General features: G+C 39.8%; 1 protein-coding gene across 5 annotated transcripts in view; it reads right to left on the bottom strand.

The window, feature by feature from the left end:
* Positions 1-3,150: 3,150 nt before the first annotated feature.
* LOC102381985 (tRNA selenocysteine 1-associated protein 1) overlaps positions 3,151-15,385 on the bottom strand; it is a 13,288-nt gene continuing 1,053 nt past the window's right edge. For 2 of the 5 annotated variants that reach the window (XM_025206229.1, XM_025206227.1), the window contains exons 2-10: positions 14,591-14,773; positions 11,174-11,269; positions 10,062-10,221; positions 9,854-9,961; positions 9,191-9,322; positions 7,806-7,925; positions 5,087-5,279; positions 4,492-4,537; positions 3,151-3,752 (exon numbers count right to left, since the gene is read on the bottom strand). In XM_025206229.1, the coding sequence (XP_025062014.1) occupies positions 3,619-3,752; positions 4,492-4,537; positions 5,087-5,279; positions 7,806-7,925; positions 9,191-9,322; positions 9,854-9,961; positions 10,062-10,177 (849 nt within the window). In that variant the 5' untranslated portion in view covers positions 10,178-10,221; positions 11,174-11,269; positions 14,591-14,773 and the 3' untranslated portion in view covers positions 3,151-3,618. Of the gene's footprint in view, positions 3,753-4,491; positions 4,538-5,086; positions 5,280-7,805; positions 7,926-9,190; positions 9,323-9,836; positions 9,962-10,061; positions 10,222-11,173; positions 11,270-14,590; positions 14,774-15,385 lie in introns of all 5 variants that reach the window. The other 3 variants (XM_025206228.1, XM_006025445.3, XM_006025447.3) reach the window with 3 other exon arrangements.

Here is a 15,385-nt window from a genome sequence, read left to right as displayed (position 1 = left end):
GATTAAGAGGAAAGATTTGGAGAGGAACATAGGAAGATAGATGACGGAGTCCAGCAGTGATGTTTGTTACGCAAGACTAGGATTCTGTTACAACTCGTGTTGTTATAATCAGTAAGTAACAACAGTTTCAGGTTCATTTATTTTGTGGCAGCTGGCAATGAGACACAGAACTGGCCTTAGGTCAAGCAGTTGCGTTTCCATCACACACTGGGAAAATTAGAAGAAAATTTAATTTTCAATACATAAAGATAAGTTCCTGTAGTGAGCCATTCTATTTTGTTCACAGCACTAGTCTGCTTCTGGCCCTTACTGAGTAGGCCTGTGTGAAGCAGCTAGTATTCACTTCGGATTCAGCTGATTCTAGGGACAGCGATTAGATTTGGCTATCTGAATTACTGTCCCAAATTGATTCGGCTGCTGCCGAATCTCTGAATCATCCAGGCCAGACCCCATCCCCCACCTGCTCTCCCAGCCCAGCAATGGATGCACCACCCACCCTACTCCTGACTTTAGAAAAAAGCCCTGGTACTCAACCAGGTGCTGCTTGGGGGGAGGGGGAGGGGGAAGAGAAGTGATTGCTGCTGCCCCCCCACTGAATGGGGGGGGGCTCTGCACAAGCCCCTCAACCCCCCTTGCTCCCCCAGTCCCCCCCACCTGGGCCAGCTCTAGCCCTTTAAGAAAAAACAAAACAAAAGAAGTCAGAGAAAGCCCTGCACTCTGGCTCCTGCTGGCAGGGGGGTGATCCTCACTGCCCTGCAGGGATCTCTGCATGAGCACCTCAAAGCTTAAGGCCAGTTCAGGAGCCAGGAATCCCAGGGTTTGTTTTTTTTCTTAAAAAGGGCCAGAGCTGGCCTGGGCAGGGCACCAATGTGGTGGGGGCTTGTACAGAGCCCCCCCCCCATGCAGCATAGGGCAGCAGCAAGCACCCTATGCCCAGCAGCACCTGGTAAGCACCAGGGTTTTGTTTTTAAAAACACTAGGAGCTGGGGCAGGCAGGGGACCCTTTGGCCCTCTTCCCCCCTGCTACTTACCAGCTCCAAGGCTGCTGCAGCTCCCTGGGACTGTCTGAATCAAAGCTCTCAGAATCTTTTCCCAGATTCAGAGAGCTTTGGATTGATTCAGACCTCTTAATTGGTCCTGATTCAATATGGATTCAGAGATTTGGCCACCGAAGGAAAAAAAAAAAAAAAATGATGCCAAACTGAGTCACTGCCTGAAGTGTTGCACAGCTCTATTACAGAGTAGCATAGTGCTTCACTATTTCCCCAAGTAAAGAAAAGTAATGTTTCAAGCTTGGATGCATAAACTCCACAAATCAGTCACAGGGAGAGATTCTGTCTGGCTGTTAAGGATAAACAGCAGCAAGGGAGGTAGTGGTGAGGGAAGAAAAAAAAAGAAATCAAGTGGACTGGCTTTTGGTATGTGCAGCATTAAGCTGAAGTGAGTGCCTTTTTCCAAATTTAGAGTAAGTTGGGAAAAAGTACTCCCATGTAAAATAGCTCTCAGTATGGACACTTAGTCTGACAATAGCTATTGCTTTTACACACTACTTTATTCCAGAATGTCTGCATGGGAAGTTATTCCTTAAGTGACAAACAAGGGTCAAAGACTGAAGACAATGGAATGAGGTGGATTTACACCAGCTGAAGATCTGACCCAGGATTTTTGTCCATGTATATCAAGTAGTGCAGGAAGACGTTCAAATTTTCTTCCAGTTAAGATCTTAGCTACCCTTACAGAAAAAAATCTGAAGTACCCATTTACTCTTTTCATCCAGTTCCCTTTCCCACTGTAGTTTTGTAAACAAACATTTCCTATAAATATAACCTGGTATAAAAGGCTATTTTCTTTGGGCAAGAAAATCTGAAATTGAAAAATGAAGTGCGTAACAAGGAGAGAAAGAGCCAACAGTTGATGGGTACAGGTAGCACCTGGTAGTACAAAACAAAGTTAATTATACTAGAATAATATTACTATTAAATACCCTTGACAAGCCAAAAATAGACTTACAATGGGTAAAAAGTGAAACCAAGTAGACAGTTGGTGCAGGTTTTTTTTTTAAAAACACAAAAGGTCTACTTAAGAGATGTGGAGTCCGTAAGGCACTAGCCACAGCTCAAGACAGATAGTTTGGGGTCAGCATTGGAACAGATGCAAATTTACGCATAGTCATCACAGCTGGTACACTCCACAGAAACAATGGACATATCCCCAGGGTCATGTGAAAGCAGCTCTCCAATCCCACTTTTTATCACTGCATCAGTGATAGGGCTGGAACAACATCCTCAAGCAGGGAGGCACAATGCAAAGACAGAAATAAAGGACATTTCTTGTCAATAATCAGAAAAGCAATAAGCAGTAGGGGCGCAGGCTGGTGAAGGGGGAAAAGGTGAAGACAAGGTAAGTCTAGGACACAAGTATTAGGTTCTTGTGGCAAATCCTTACCTGCAGCTTGTACTGTTAATTGATCTTATCTATTTTGAAGCAGTTCTGAGAGAAGGCTGCAAACTTCTGCTGCTTAAAATAGTGGGAGGGAAATCTGAACCCCTTCTAGAATTATGCAATTAACTTGTTTGCTTGCTGTTTAGACAGACCTTGCAATAGTGTGGTCTTTGGGGGTTTTTTTGTTTTGTTAAGTTACCATAAGAGCTGTCCCCAATTAGAGAAATAAAGTTTTAGAGCTTTGATTGGACATGAATAAAATCAAAAGCCACACAGTTCTTGAAAGGGTTTAAAGATCAGACTCAGTAATCAGATGCAGGAACCGTTTTTTCCTTTTTCTTAACATTTGAATCAATGAACATTGTAATACAACAGCAACCAGGATAAATGACAGAAGCGGGTGGGAGGGAGGAAAACAGCCCTCCCCCCACAAAGATAAGATTTCAAGGACTTTGAAGGATAATGCATTAAACAGACTTCAACTGCCAAGCTCCAATTAGTCATTCTATGTACCCCAAGCGTAAAGCTACTTTTTTTGCTTTAAATATAGTGCAGCAAGCTTCTGCACAACTGCTCTTTTAGAAAGTCACCATCAGCAGTTTGCAAGATAAATCACGGGAACAAGTGCTCCATGTTCAACTGAGAGCTCCAGAGACAGAGAGGTACAACCTCTATGTCAAAAGGCAATTGCTACCAATGGAAACAGAGTTTGCACAATATATTCACATTTATTTCCTTGACATGAAGCCTAGCATCCACAAGCTCCAGTCATTCAATACAAGAATCTACCCCAGAACAGAAGGCAGATTATTATGGAATTAAAACTACCACTTGATTTTGTAAAGCCAGAAGACAGCAGGTACTCCACACAAGTGAATGAGTGCAACTGTACTGGCAGGTTTGCAGAAACAAGATTTTATTTACACAAGCAAGTCTATCCTTTAGACCCTAATTAACTCTTTACATTTCTAGAATATTTACATGATTTCAAGATGCGTCATAGAGTATGGTGGTGAACAAAAGTTACAAAGGCTGTCCAAAGCATAGCAAAAAAAAACAAACAAACAGAAAAAACAACCTATCATTGTGCTTTAAAAACTTATGATCTAAAGTAAAATGTAGAAGAAATGTAGTTTTAGCACCTCGGTCATAACGATCATGCTATATAAAAGACCCTTAGAAAGCAAAAGGGATTTCACAGGTGACATCCAGAGGTTGCCAGTGACAATTCATGAGTGCATCATATAGTTCTTCGCTTCTTTCCATAAATTGTTTGTTCATTTCATCAACATCCAGGAAAAGCTGTGGATCTGCAAAAGTAAGTCTGGTAAGTTGTCATACATGTTGGCTCCAATTTAAAAAAAACAAAAAGAAAACAACTTGATGCATCACACATCTAGTCATAGTCATGAAACATTGAAACATGTGAACAAGTCTGTTCAACAAATTTCTAAACCATAACTAGGAATCTACTTAAAGCACCTGGAGGGGAAGAAAAACAAATATAGGGGACTATTTGTGGCACCCAGCCTTTTTATGGTGAGCCCCCTGTCCCCACCCCCTCGGTGCCGATTGGCTGAGGGCTCCCCCCACCCCACCGATCGGCAGAAATAGGCAGGACTGCACAAAAGACAGCTGTAGGCCAATCAGCAGAAGGGGCAGCCACCATCTCAGCTGCTCCCTTCCCAATCAGGGCAGAGTACTCTGTGCATAAACTCAAAAACAAATTTGTATAACCCTACTGGGCAAAGTGATCTTCACTTTGTGAATTTATTCAGAGGGGGGGAGGTGACTTAATTTTGTAGAGAAAGTAGTCTCTTGATCTATTCATTTATGAATTGTTAGAAGACATTGCCCGATTTGTATAAATCTAAGGCAGGTGTCAAAAACCTGCGTAAACAGGTCTCCTACTTAAAGTTCTTACATTGTGCCAATGTCTTAAACTTTCTCCATAATGAACTAGCACTACTCTGGTTTCTTAAGAACTTGAAGATGCCAAAGGACATTACAACCAAATTCAGTTGATAAGTAGAATAGCATTAGCATTACCTTCAGTTATTAGATCATCATTGATTTCAGCTGCAGCTGCAGGCTCCTAAAACAAAACAAACAAAAAGCATATTCAGGTTAGAGCCAACAAAGCTTTTCCACTTCTAAGAAACTATGCTCTTCAGAAAAATTTCACATATTTCATTTCAAAAAGGACTCCGAATGTGTTCATGAACATGACTGAAAGGAGGACATCAGTATTTTAAGAGTTGTCTCAACATCTAAATCTATTACCTTCTTAAAAACAGACATTTCAGAAGTAATTTGATTAATAAGACAAAATAAAAGCAATTAAAATAGGGGCATTATGGAACAGAATGATGAAGGTAAAAATATATGCATATATAGCTGTCAGAACCAAGATGCAACAGCACATGGTAAGCATTAAAAAAAAAAAAAAAACCCAAAAAAACCCAGGAGGCTTGCAGTACTTGAGAAAGAGTAACAGACTTAAAATCTAGGTCTAACTTCAAGCGTGACTTCAACTTTAAAACTTCAGAGAGAAAACTGGGTCCAAGTCTGTTTGGTTTAAATTACACAATAACTCTAATTCTGGTAAGTTCTCTTAGAGATACAAGTTCAGTAATATCAATACCTCAAATTGAGCTGGAGTCATAATTTGGTCACCCATAGCAGTGTCTGCAACATGATGCATGTTGTCATAGGAAGAATAGCTGTAGTTGTAGTCAGGGTAAGGATCATAACCCCATTGTGAGTAGTAGTTCTGATAGTCCTGGTAATAATCATTGTAGTTGTAAGACTGGTACCGCTGGAATTCTGCTTTCAGTCTAAATAATTAAAGAGAAAAATTGAGACAAACTGGCTGCAAAACTGATTTTAGGCAGTTCAGTAAGAGTTTTTGCATATCAAGTTTTGAAGATGAACATTTCTTAGAAAAAATGAGCACAAGAGAAGACAGCACAGTACTTTGTATTTATACATAAGCAAATGCTCTCATCTCTGCCAATACCAATAACTTTCCTGGATTAAATCCAAACCCACAGCACTTATTTCCAACAAAGCAAGTTTCAGGGTCAAAATAAGCAAAGCTTTTGCAGCCAAATCCTTGTGCTCTGCTAAAGACTGGCTGATTAGTACTTACTGAATATACAGCCACAGCTGCTTCACCCATTCTCTCAATTAGTCCTTTATTTCACTTGGCTTATTGCTAAATATTCTTATTTCAGTAGTAAATATACAACATCCCATAGTTAAAAAGTGTGGGCAGTGTCAACTGCTCCTTTTTAAGAGGGAAATTCCAACTTCCCTGTACCACACAACCACAAAACAAAGTTCCCCTCCACTTAAAAAAAATTTGTAGACTAGATACTGGTTAAGAGTCCAGCAGCTGAACTCAAATGCTGCTTGTGACATTATACTCAACTCGTAGCAAGCCATTATGAAAATGGAGAGATTTCTTTTGAAGCAGCTTCAGCCCTTTAGAAGTGGCAGAAAAAGTTGATCTTTCAAGTAAGATGTTAGGCAATAAATTTTTTAGTTAATTGGACACTGCATCAATATACTCTAGACCAATTTTTCCTCAGCCTTTTTAGATTTGACACACCCCTCCATAACCATTTCACAAACTAATTTATTACACTGTAGAGAAGCCAGACTGGAGAGAGGGGTGTGGGGTCACAAGCCTGCCCTTATCTGTTTATCTCCTCATATTTCCTGCGACACCCTTCAAAAAGGATCTCAAAATGTACCCAAGGGTGCCCCAGCACCCTGGTTGAGAACCACTGCTCTAAAAGCCAGCGGACTCAAGTGCATAATTGCCGGGGGTGGAGAGGAGATAAACATGTAACTATATTTAGGCCTCAATTCCACAGCCAACTGCACAAGGCTACCTATCCCATTCACACCTGCAGGATCCAGTTTGCTTTTATGGGTCTCTGCACAGGTACAGGCAAGCTTATTGCCAAAATCAGGGCCTAAATCTAGCAAGCACAAATGTTTCCCAAAATAAAAGCAGAAGTTTCTAGGTCAAGCCACCTTTGAAATTGTTCATAAAACAGATGCATCTGTGAGAGTGAGATCCTCCAAAATATAAGTATTAAGACCCTGAAGTCAACAATACCATTGAGACAAGATATCAATTCATATTTCTAAGGATCAACACAAATACAAAATCACGTCATTGCTTTAAGACTTTTACAGTAAAAAGTGAAAAGAAACAGAAGCCAAGTTATTATTGCTCATATTTTATACAAGACAGAGTCAATTTTACCAAGTTAAAAAAAGTGGGGGCAGAATGGGCACAGACATGGCCCTGGGGCAGAGTGGAAATAATGACCACCACTCTGAATGATCCTGTTTGGGGTGTAAAAGAGAATATACAAAAGCTTTAAAACATGCATGAACGTTTGTGTTCATAAGCCAAGTTAAAAAACAAAAACAATCCCCCCCCCCCTACAATTCTTGCCAGACTAATTTAGATCTTTCCACCCCGCACCCTTTCCCCGCAGAAAGGGGAAGCAGTAGCATTTCCAAGGTCTGATGAAAGGGATTGTTTAGTGTATTCCATACTAATATTTAAACAGGAATGGAAAGCAAAAAAACCCCCAAAAACCAAAACAAAACACACAACTGTATGATCTTAGGATAAAGAAAAGAAACAAAGATCATGTCTCCCCCCCACCCCTGTAGTTGACTTCACAGCATAGTAACTTGATATTCAAAGAATCCTACATCCACCTGCTCAGAGAACACAACTGCTTCAGAAGTGTTTTATAGTTGTTCCTTCAATTCAAACCTTTAACATAAGAGTGAATACTGAACTACTCTATGGAGGTTCCTGTTTCTGCCACTGAAACTCCAGATCAAAAAGGGACTGTGCCAGAAGCTAGAATTTTTATTTATTTTTTTGTACTTGGTATATTGGTTTGTTTTTACCTTTAACACCATAATGTTTTTCTGATTTTTCCTCCATTTCAGACTGCTACAAAAATAATGTGCTAATTTAATCAGAAAACACTTGTTCTCTTTTTGCTACTATGAGCAACCCTAATGAAAAAGTCAGTAAGATTGTTCAGATTAGTACATCAGGTATACTCTTACCTAGGTACTTGTGAAAATTTGACTCTGGACCCTCACTAAGGCTCAGAATTACCAGAGTGCAGATTAAGAATGAGTGGTACCATATACCACACAAAAACAAGAAACCAAAAACCAAAACTAGACCCAGTATCAGTGTCATGAAAGGTGAAAAGACAATCTTTGCAGTAAATTTAAGACAGGCACTGATAAAGTAGAGCTATGAATATCTAATAGACATCTTTAATTCCTGTATCAATACAAGACCAACTCATTACCTTTTAGAAATTCCTATACTCAGTCGGATTCGTTTTCCCCCTAGACCTGCTGCATTTTGGCAGTCTTGCAGAGCTCTCATCTGATCACCTTGTTCACCAAATCTGACAAAGGCATACCCTCTGCAAATTCCAAAACAAAGATTTTAGTAATTCATCAGCCACAATATACTACAGCTAACGAGTTGAGCATTTTCCTTGCAGGACAAATACAGGTCAGTCACATCTTACGCGGGGGTTACGTTCTGAAGTCAGCGTGTAAGGCAAAAATCGCGTATAGTGAAATAGTGTATTACTGTGCCAGCGGTGACTGCCTCTGCCTCCAAAACCTCCTGCCACTGCCACGGAGCTGTGCAGCCGGCGGCAGCGATGCAGCACGGGGTGGTGGTGGGGATGGCTGTGTGCTGCCCAGCCACCACCATGCTGCCACTCGGTGGCCGGCCACACAGCTACGTGTGCAAACTCAAGCCCCCCCCACGTATATTCGAATTTGCACAAGTTAAATGCGCGTATGATGCGACTGACCTGTACTCTTATTTAATACTGTAGTTAATCTAGTTTTAGGTTACATATTTGTCCACCACCTTTTTGTTTTGACATACATTATACATACTGCCTGTACATACTTTGTCAGAATAGACTTCTATCAGAAGTGACTTGATGATTACAGATGGATTAAACAAAAGTTTATGCTAGCTCTCAACTAAAGAATGAATTGCTCCGATTCATTTTGTATCTAGTCAAATTCCATGTATATGCATGGCAAAAGATTTGTTGTGTTCTTAACTAGCATGAACCAGGACTTCAATTTACAGTATTTAAAGAGGGAAGAGACAAGTTCACTCTCTCAGTATCTTGTATTTCTTGTCAAAGGAAGTGTGTGGGCTGAACAGGGAAATGGGCCCAGTTAAGACTATAACACTAAAGTCACTGGGTGACAAGTCAAGTCAGAAACTTCCATTGGATCATATCTGCAGTTGAAGTTGAAGTTTGTAGAGCTCAATCTCCTCATTTCTGAGGTCTCATGTTCATCTTCCCTGTTTGCAAAAAATGTGGGTAATACTTGGTCATCAGCACTACAACTTACTATATATAGGGAAGCTGCCATGCATGAGCAGAAGAGTGCCGACTTCAATGCAGAGCCATCCTCTTTTAAAAAAAATATGCCTATAGTAGAGTCAGAAACTACCCAAATAAGTGTCAAATCCAGATAAAATTGAAACAGCCATAAAAAGTAATGCTAGAAGAAAGATCTTTATATTAGATTCTGTCTGCCTTCTACCAACTATTGAAGAAAATAAATGCAGAAATGACATATTTCAGTTTTAGAGCTATTAAAACAATCAACATCACTTCTAATCAGCATTCTGATTCTGCATAGATATTACCTGGAGTATCCCAAAAGATCTGTGGCTATTTTGCAGTCAATGCATGAAGGGTACCTCTTCAGAAAATAGTCATACAGCTGGAAATCATCCACTTCAGGAGTTAGCTCTCCTACAAATATTGAATAATCTGGTCTAAAAAGAAAAACAATTAAATTTTTGCAGACTTCATTAGCAACAGAAATCAAAGTAACATTAGACAATAACAGTCTTCTCTAGCATGACACAGATTACATGATAGTCAGTGTAATGCACCAAAATAATCTTAAAAACAATGCATCTAATCTCTTAAACTTTTTAATTTCAAGTTTTTCTATGTCAGTACCAAGAAATGAGGCAAGCCCTAAAAACCCCAGTAACAAATAGATCCATAAACTGTTTGTACTTTAAAGTGCCATATAAATAGCTAACCCACTTAGTTTCCACAGAACACATAACGGTGTTGTTACCTACTTCTCAGCAAAAATATTTAATAGAAAATTGTAATGAAGTCTTGTTGCAAAGACTCATTTATTCTGGATATTTTGTAAGAATAATATTTGGCACTCGCATCCTCTATTAAGGATCACAAAGTACTCCAATCACTAGTTTTAATTTAGATTGGTTGTTATGGACAAAAGCCAATTCTGCCTATTTCACAATGTTTTACCTGCCAGGACTACTGACATATTCAACTCTAGCAGACTTAGATTTCTTTTTCTTCCGCTTCTTCTGGGGTCCTCTCCACCAACTATAGGCCGGTAGACACTCGCTCTTGTGTTTTCCCATAAGGTCCTGTTGGGGGGGGAAAAAAAAAGCAGCTTCATAGTAGTTAGTCTCATTTAAATTCCTCCCTCCCACTCCCCATCACCACAGGTGATTTCCCCATATTCACCTTGCCCTTGAAAGAAGCCTGGGGTCCCATTTCTCCCTCCGCCTCCCATGAGGGAAAGCAGCCTCTGAAAACGCCTGGCAAAAATAACAGAGCCAAAGGATTGTATGAACAGCCATATTCCCCTGACTTGTCAAGCTGACTAAAGGACTGACAGCTTCTTCTTGGAATTAAAAAAAAAATTGCAGTTAGCCCTTAGGTGCTAGCCAGTCCTGTTGATCATTTTAAGGACTGGATTGCAACTAAGTAATCTTTGGGACTTGCTAGGAGACTCTGTAGAAGAATTTTCTGGTGAAGAGATTGATCCAAATCATCACTTTCACCTAGAGTGAGCCTCAATTGGCCCTGCCTTCCCTCACCTTGGAAGTCTTCTCCTCCTCTGTAAGGTGTCTCTCCTCGCTATTAGTTGTCAGGCACTCTCCCAAGCCAGGAACCAAGAGTGTGTGCGTGTGTGAGAGGAAGTAATAGATAGAATGCAAGGGGAAAGCAGACCAGGAACAGACACTAGCTTGGAACCAAAGGGAACTCAGACCCAGATGCACAGGTCAGGAAGGAATAGGAAGAAGGGCTGCCTCACTCAAAAACAAAAAAACAAAACAAAACAAAAAAAAAACAAAAAAAAAAAAGAAAGAAAAAAGAAAAAGAAAAAAAAGAGGAGGAGGAGGAGGAGGGATGACAACTAGGAAGAGGAAGGAGACAACAGCCAAATTAAAGGTCACATCCCTCACCTCAATAAGAATGAGGGTTCTTGTCTTTGGGGCTCAAATACAGTTGGTATTTCTCAATAAATTTCACTTAAGTAGGCATTAATAATCTGCCTCCAGTGCATCTTATTTGTGGAGCATTACAATCAAGCCCTTCCAGAAGAACTCACTCACAAATAATAGGGATGAAAAAGCTTTGTGCCATGTCCCTCAACCTGTTTCAGTTATTAAGATTAGGTTTCCAGAGCAGAGGTGAGCAATCAGTTAGCAGATTACCTGAAGCACTCAGAGAAACCCACTCAGACAAACTATTTTAATTTTACATTTGCCAGGGATTCTGGGATGGCTCTGTATCCCTCTTCAGCACCGAGAACCTGTGAACCTGGACTTGCTCTCACCAAATGATCTTACCTGGTTCGCCAGGGTTCAAAAGTTGTCTTCACAAAAGGTGAAGTTGTCTTGACAAAAGGTAAGCTGCTGTGCTGCCTCACAACTGGTTCTGATCCTCTATTTAAAATAAGAAAAAAAAAAAAGAAAAAAAGGGGAAGAAGTTTCTATGAAAATAAACTCATGTTGAACTAAAATACCTGTAGCTACAAGGCCGAGAACTTGTTCCATTGCCTTGGATCTGATTCAAGAGATTTAACTCAGGGAAACTTTTGAAATATTCCATATTCACATTCATCTTTGCAGAAGTCTCACCTCAATATGCTTATGGTTGTGCAGTTACTGAACCCTTGCAAATCATATCATGGAACCGACATGAACATGATGTAAAATAGCCACACACTTTATTTACTAAGAACACTAGTTATATTTGTTTCTTTCTCCATTCTATTTGGGGTGTTGGGAAATTTGTCTATAGTCTCTGCCTTATGGTTTTACACAGCACCTCATCTTGCATCCAATTGCAGTTTCCCTTCTTGAGGAGAGAAGAACAAGAACCATCATCTAACATTTATTATTTTTCCCTGCAGTGAAGCCAGTACAGAACTAGATGTGTTTTGGATATTTCTATAGTTTTTGGGGGTAAAATTAAAAGTTGTTTTAGCTGCTGGTATACATTGCCCATCAATAAAAAAACAAATAAAAAAAATAGAGAATAGCACAAAATAATTTGTTAAGGGGTAAATTGAGCAGAAATGTCCAATAGGGCAGCAGAAACTAAAGCAGAGAAGTTCATGCCCTCCTATGCCTCTAACTACTTCTTCCTTGTGGGAAACCACAGGATCTGTACTGCTCAGCATTCACAAATGAGCTTGAAAAAGGAGTAAGTCCTGAGATGGCAAAGTATCCAGATGGTAAAAAAGTTACAGCTAGTCAAATACAGAAGTTGAGTGTGAGGAGTTGGAAAGTTATCATAAAACTGAGTAGGCAAAGTGGTAGATCAAGCTGAATAAGCACATGGGGGTGAGCCATTACCCCCCAAATTAGCCATTACCATTCAGGAAACATCTTGGAGTCACTGTGAATCCTTTTTTATTTTTTTATTGGGGGGGGGGGGGGGGGGGAGGTTAATCCCTTCCCTAATTATTTAAAATAGGATAGTTGTCTGTTTGAATTCTGCATATTGTACCAATATTGAAAAAAACAAAAAACAAGAAACTCTGATCATGCCATTATATAAAGCTACAGTGTGCCCATATCCTGAATACCGTGTGCAGATCCGCTCAAAAACGAGATAGTAAAGCTAAAAATATTACAAAGAGCAAAGATAAGAGGTATGAAATGGATTTTATCGGAGAAGAACCTAAAATGGGTACAATTCTTCAGGCTGGAAGAGAAACTTAGGATTTTATAGATCTTGCTCATTCCGAGCGAGATATGGATAAAAGTGAACAGGGAACTATTATTTACCGTGTCTCAGAATACAAGAACTAGGCCACCCAATGAAATTTTCAGGAGGCACATTTAAAAGAAAAACATTTTTTTGCACAGTACATAATTAATGGAACTACTTGTCGTAAGACATTCTAGAAGCCAATAGCATAAACAGTTAGAAGATGGATGAGAGAAATTTCAAAAGGCTTTGTCCATCAGGGACTATGAAACACTAGCAGTCAGGCATGTAACCTCAGGTTCTGGACATCCCTCTCTCTCTGATGTTAACTGGGAGGGTAGAACTAATTTTTACACATGCCTGATTTCTGATATTCCCTCTGAAACAACCACTACTTACCACTGCCAGAGCCAAGATACTGTGCTAGGTAGACCTCTGGCATTACCCAATATGTCAGTATGAATATTTTTATGTTCCTCCTCCTGTCACTGAAGCATGCAAGTTTCACACTCCTTGTGACATGCAACTTAAACCACCATGTAGAATTTCTGAAATTTTGGTCTCTCTATTGTGCACTACATCAGCAAACAAAAGTACTTGGCTTTGTACAGCTAGTTGCACCCTTCCTCACTTATCTCAACTCTCACCTGTTCATTTCAGTTTCTAAACAAAGATTAGAAATAAGTTTTTCATTTTGTAATGTATTTTCTGTCATCCAACTAGTAAAACACTGGGAGGATAAAAGCAAGTCATCGCATATACCACTTTCCCCCTACAGTGCTCCCTGTTGCTCCACTGCAAATGATTTTTCTGTTCAATGTTCTCCCCCCTGTAATAAATACCCAGTTGATTAAAATTTAAATCCTAGCATAGTTCCACATAAGAAAGATTTTAATATGTTATTCTGAAGTGGATTCAGAAAGCAAAATACATAGTACAACAATGCCCTCAGTCTTGGAAGGAACTATTAATCACTAAAAAAAAATCCTATGTAGCACTATACATGGAATTAATCGTTAATATTTCTCTAAAAGTGGGTTAAGTTAAACCGGACGAAAGTATCTTTACATCAGAATATGATCATTCAGAGTTTTCCAGAAGTATCTACTTCATTTTAAATCCATACCCCTCCCTTCATTCAAATTACTTTAACAACAGGCAAGTCTTTAAACAATGGTAAATTTATGAAGGTTAGCAATCCATTGGGGTTCCTCAAATAAATCAATTCACATATGCAGATGTTGATCCTGAAAAAATCCTTACAAGTTTGAAATCAGGGCAATACATCAGTGCATATACTGTCCCATAAAAGCAATAATTTTTAAACAGTGAGAAAATCCATGAGAGTACTCTGCTGATTACCAAAGATCCTGGTTTTCTTCATCCCAAATCTACTATATATGTATATAAGTGTGGATTTGGGGTGAAGAAAACCAGGATATATATGTATTAGCGGTGTTTAATTTTAATTGTAGAAAAATGTGGATTTGGGATTACTTTTTTTAAAAAATCTGAAAATTAGGTTTAGTTTTTATTTTTTTGAACCCCTGCGATTACTCAGAGTTAAGGGGAATTATCATTTGAGACAAGTTACTAATACATAGATTTAAAAAAAAAAAAATCTATGCTTTATAAGGTTAATTCTGGTACCAATTTTGCCATTTAGTGGGAAGCTGCCAAGATTTCCACTAATTTATTTATTTATTATTATAAAATTCTATTTCTGAGACTTTAAGGCAAAGGTTCTCAATCTTCAGAATCAAGTTACCCCTTGTTAGATTCAGGCCTCCCACTCAAAATGCCAGCTCTTAGTTTTTCACTCCTTTTCTTCAACTATTGAAGAATACAGCAATTCTGTTACAAAGAATTCAGGAAGACACAGCAGGTTAGAATGTTTTTAACATTATGGATTCCTGTGTGAAGTCTCTTGGTTTATCTTGTGAATTGTGTAGCAACACACAGCACCCTGAAAGGATCAAAGCACCCTAGTTGAGAATCATTGCTTTAAGGCCTCTCATTTACAAGCTACTATCCATTTTTGGACTTACCACTATGTGCGCATTCAATGCAAGATGCTGCACAATAAAAATGAGTTTGGCTGCAGAAAAATTGCAAGTGTCAGAACAAAGGGGTGCAGTGAGGTCTTGTCTGAAGTGATCACGGGCTTCTAGACTACAGCAGTTCAGGTACTTCTATCCTCTGAGCTTGACTCTTGTCATTCGATCTGTTCACTACAATTCAAACGCATTTTCAAAAGTTAGAACGTTGCCCAATAAAAGCCCCCCTCATCATTGCATGAACCATTTACCACTCGGTGGTTAAAACCTCAATCCTCAAGAAAGATCCAGGACGTCAACTTCAAGCCTTTGTGCAGCCACAACGAAGCCGAGCACAGCTCAGACCCCCGCTACACGCTTTGAATTCACTGGTGAACTGTGCAGCACACGTGGGCCAGTCATATGTGCAAAGCCATCATGGCACAATTCACCGGTGAACCATGCAATAAATGGAGACCAGCCAAATTTACTGAGTTAGCGACAGGAACTGGGTTTCCGCTACGCACGTGCGCAGGCACACTGTGTGTGTGGTGTGTGTGCAGGGGGTGCGTGTGGTGCTTTGAATTCACTGGTGAACTGTGCAGCACACGTGGGCCAGTCATATGTGCAAAGCCATCATGGCACAATTCACCGGTGAACCATGCAATAAATGGAGACCAGCCAAATTTACTGAGTTAGCGACAGGAACTGGGTTTCCGCTACGCACGTGCGCAGGCACACTGTGTGTGTGGTGTGTGTGCAGGGGGTGCGTGTGGTGCACATTTTGTACGGGCAGCAGCAGCAGCA

The sequence above is a fragment of the Alligator sinensis genome, unplaced genomic scaffold (assembly GCF_000455745.1).
Source record: "Alligator sinensis unplaced genomic scaffold, ASM45574v1 scaffold253_1, whole genome shotgun sequence".
Lineage (NCBI taxonomy): Eukaryota > Metazoa > Chordata > Crocodylia > Alligatoridae > Alligator > Alligator sinensis.
Note: the sequence above shows the minus strand (reverse complement) of the source record. Positions and strands in the feature narration are given on the sequence as shown.